This window comes from Palaemon carinicauda, chromosome 8 (assembly GCF_036898095.1).
Source record: "Palaemon carinicauda isolate YSFRI2023 chromosome 8, ASM3689809v2, whole genome shotgun sequence".
Lineage (NCBI taxonomy): Eukaryota > Metazoa > Arthropoda > Malacostraca > Decapoda > Palaemonidae > Palaemon > Palaemon carinicauda.
Genome location: NC_090732.1, coordinates 97,468,878 through 97,470,717, shown reverse-complemented (window position 1 = coordinate 97,470,717; position 1,840 = coordinate 97,468,878). Strand labels below are relative to the sequence as shown.

Sequence of the window (1,840 nt, the reverse complement as noted above, 5' to 3'; positions counted from 1 at the left end):
AATCAAGGCGTAAGAGAAGTAAACCAATCAGTTCAAGCTAGAAAATAAATGGAATGAATATACAACTAGAAAGGATTTAAATTATTGCATTTAATTTTTAGAAGACACTGGTGCCTGGGAGGCCTTTCAATGTCAACAGGCCCCCGGGAGGAGGAGGAATCCCGCAGTTGCAATTAAAAGTAAATAAGTAAGATGTTTGACAACATGAAAGAGGGAATCCGGAACAGAGGTACAGTAGAAGGCCAGAAAATGAGTGAGTGCAACTAAGTAAAGTAAAGCTTGAGAATTTCATTATTAATTCTTGTATGGTACAGGTAAAATAAGCTTAATTACAATAGTGAGAATAAGCTTAAAAGCTTTGCACCTGTCTATAAGGCGATAGAGTACCCGCAAAGTTTTTTTGCGGAGTGAGCAATTAGAAACCAGGAACTAGGAACCAAGTGCCAACAATGCACGCATAAGTAGGCCTAAAAAGAGCAATTTCTTATATTCTTCGACCAGTCAACACCTGCGATCGCAGTTACCATCGTGGAAGACACTGGTATTAAAGTATTTCCGAAGAATATGAACCTTGAAACAAAGGAGCTCAACCTGCTTGATTGATTGATTGATTTGAAGTTCTCTGGCATCCTGTGCTCAACCTGATAAATGTGGCTATGGTATAACTAAAGAGATGGAAATTGTATTTTTATGGTTATCATTCGGTATGAGGTAATGTGGTCCTTGAGATAACCAAGATATGAAATAATATTAAAAGGAGTTGGACTTTTCTAAGCATCAAGAGAGAAAGTGAAAACAAGTTCCTGTTCCTTTGCAATAATCTTGTGACATTTTTGGATCAATTATTGATTTATTTTTAAAATGTTTTATTACTATTCTTAAAGTATAGTATTTCCACATGATATGGCAAACCTATTGTATATTATACTTGTTGAAGTTTTGATTTAAAATGGTTACCTCTATTAGCTTTGACAGCTAATTCCTGGCGACAGACAAGTCAATCAGAAATCGATTTTAAACAGCAATCTGCGATCACTAGATTGTCACTTCAATTCCAGTGGTTTATTCACATTTCCAACCCCACCCCCACAAAAAAAAAAAAATCATAAGAGAAAGTCTACATGAACAAGCCTTATTCTCTTTGATTTGGAAAACCAAATAAAACACCATCTTTCAGAAAATAAATATATTTCTCCAATATAGATGAATTGCTAACTGGCAACTTCACTAAAAAAAAGGGTAGGATGAATGAAAAGTTTTTATCATAAAATGCAGATAAGAATATACGGTCTAGAATCATAATCCTATACCTGCTGGGCTTGTAGAATGCTATAAGACATCGAACGAAAAAGCAGTAAATTAAAATACGTACACAAAGTTTGCCAGGTAGTTAGTTAAATATTCATGTCAGTGTCATCTTCATGGAATTTTCTTGTTCTATTAAAGCTTTGACCAATTCACATTCATTTCTAAAATCTGATTTCATTAAAAGTCTACTAACGATAAACATTGTGAGGATATTTGTTGTGACTAACAATGACTTAGAAGTAAGTAACATAAAACTGGCGAGCCTGCAGCAGCTTGCTCTCCCAGTTTAGGCATTTGATGTTTACTTCAACTGCGCCAGACTAATTGCTCTAGTTTTAGGAGGAGGCGGTCTTGGAGGGGGCGTCTTCTTCGGTGATGATAAGGAGAGTGTACTGTAGGATGTGGCAGAGCACTTTCTCAGACAACTTCGGTCTAAGGAACTGTAGGAATCCCCTCGAAAGAGCGCTGTCCGACTCGAGAGTAGTGGTGTAGTGCATGCACTCATTGTACCTGAACTCCCCTGAAATGAAAG

The 1,840-nt window shown here is 36.6% G+C and overlaps 1 protein-coding gene across 2 annotated transcripts in view; it reads right to left on the bottom strand.

Moving 5' to 3' along the window:
* Nucleotides 1-1,180: 1,180 nt before the first annotated feature.
* The window catches only part of LOC137645812 (dentin sialophosphoprotein-like), an 83,820-nt gene continuing 83,160 nt past the window's right edge, over nucleotides 1,181-1,840 (bottom strand). For both annotated transcript variants that reach the window (XM_068378767.1, XM_068378768.1), the window contains exon 5: nucleotides 1,181-1,828. In XM_068378767.1, the coding sequence (XP_068234868.1) occupies nucleotides 1,610-1,828 (219 nt within the window). In that variant the 3' untranslated portion in view covers nucleotides 1,181-1,609. The remainder of the gene's footprint in view (nucleotides 1,829-1,840) is intronic.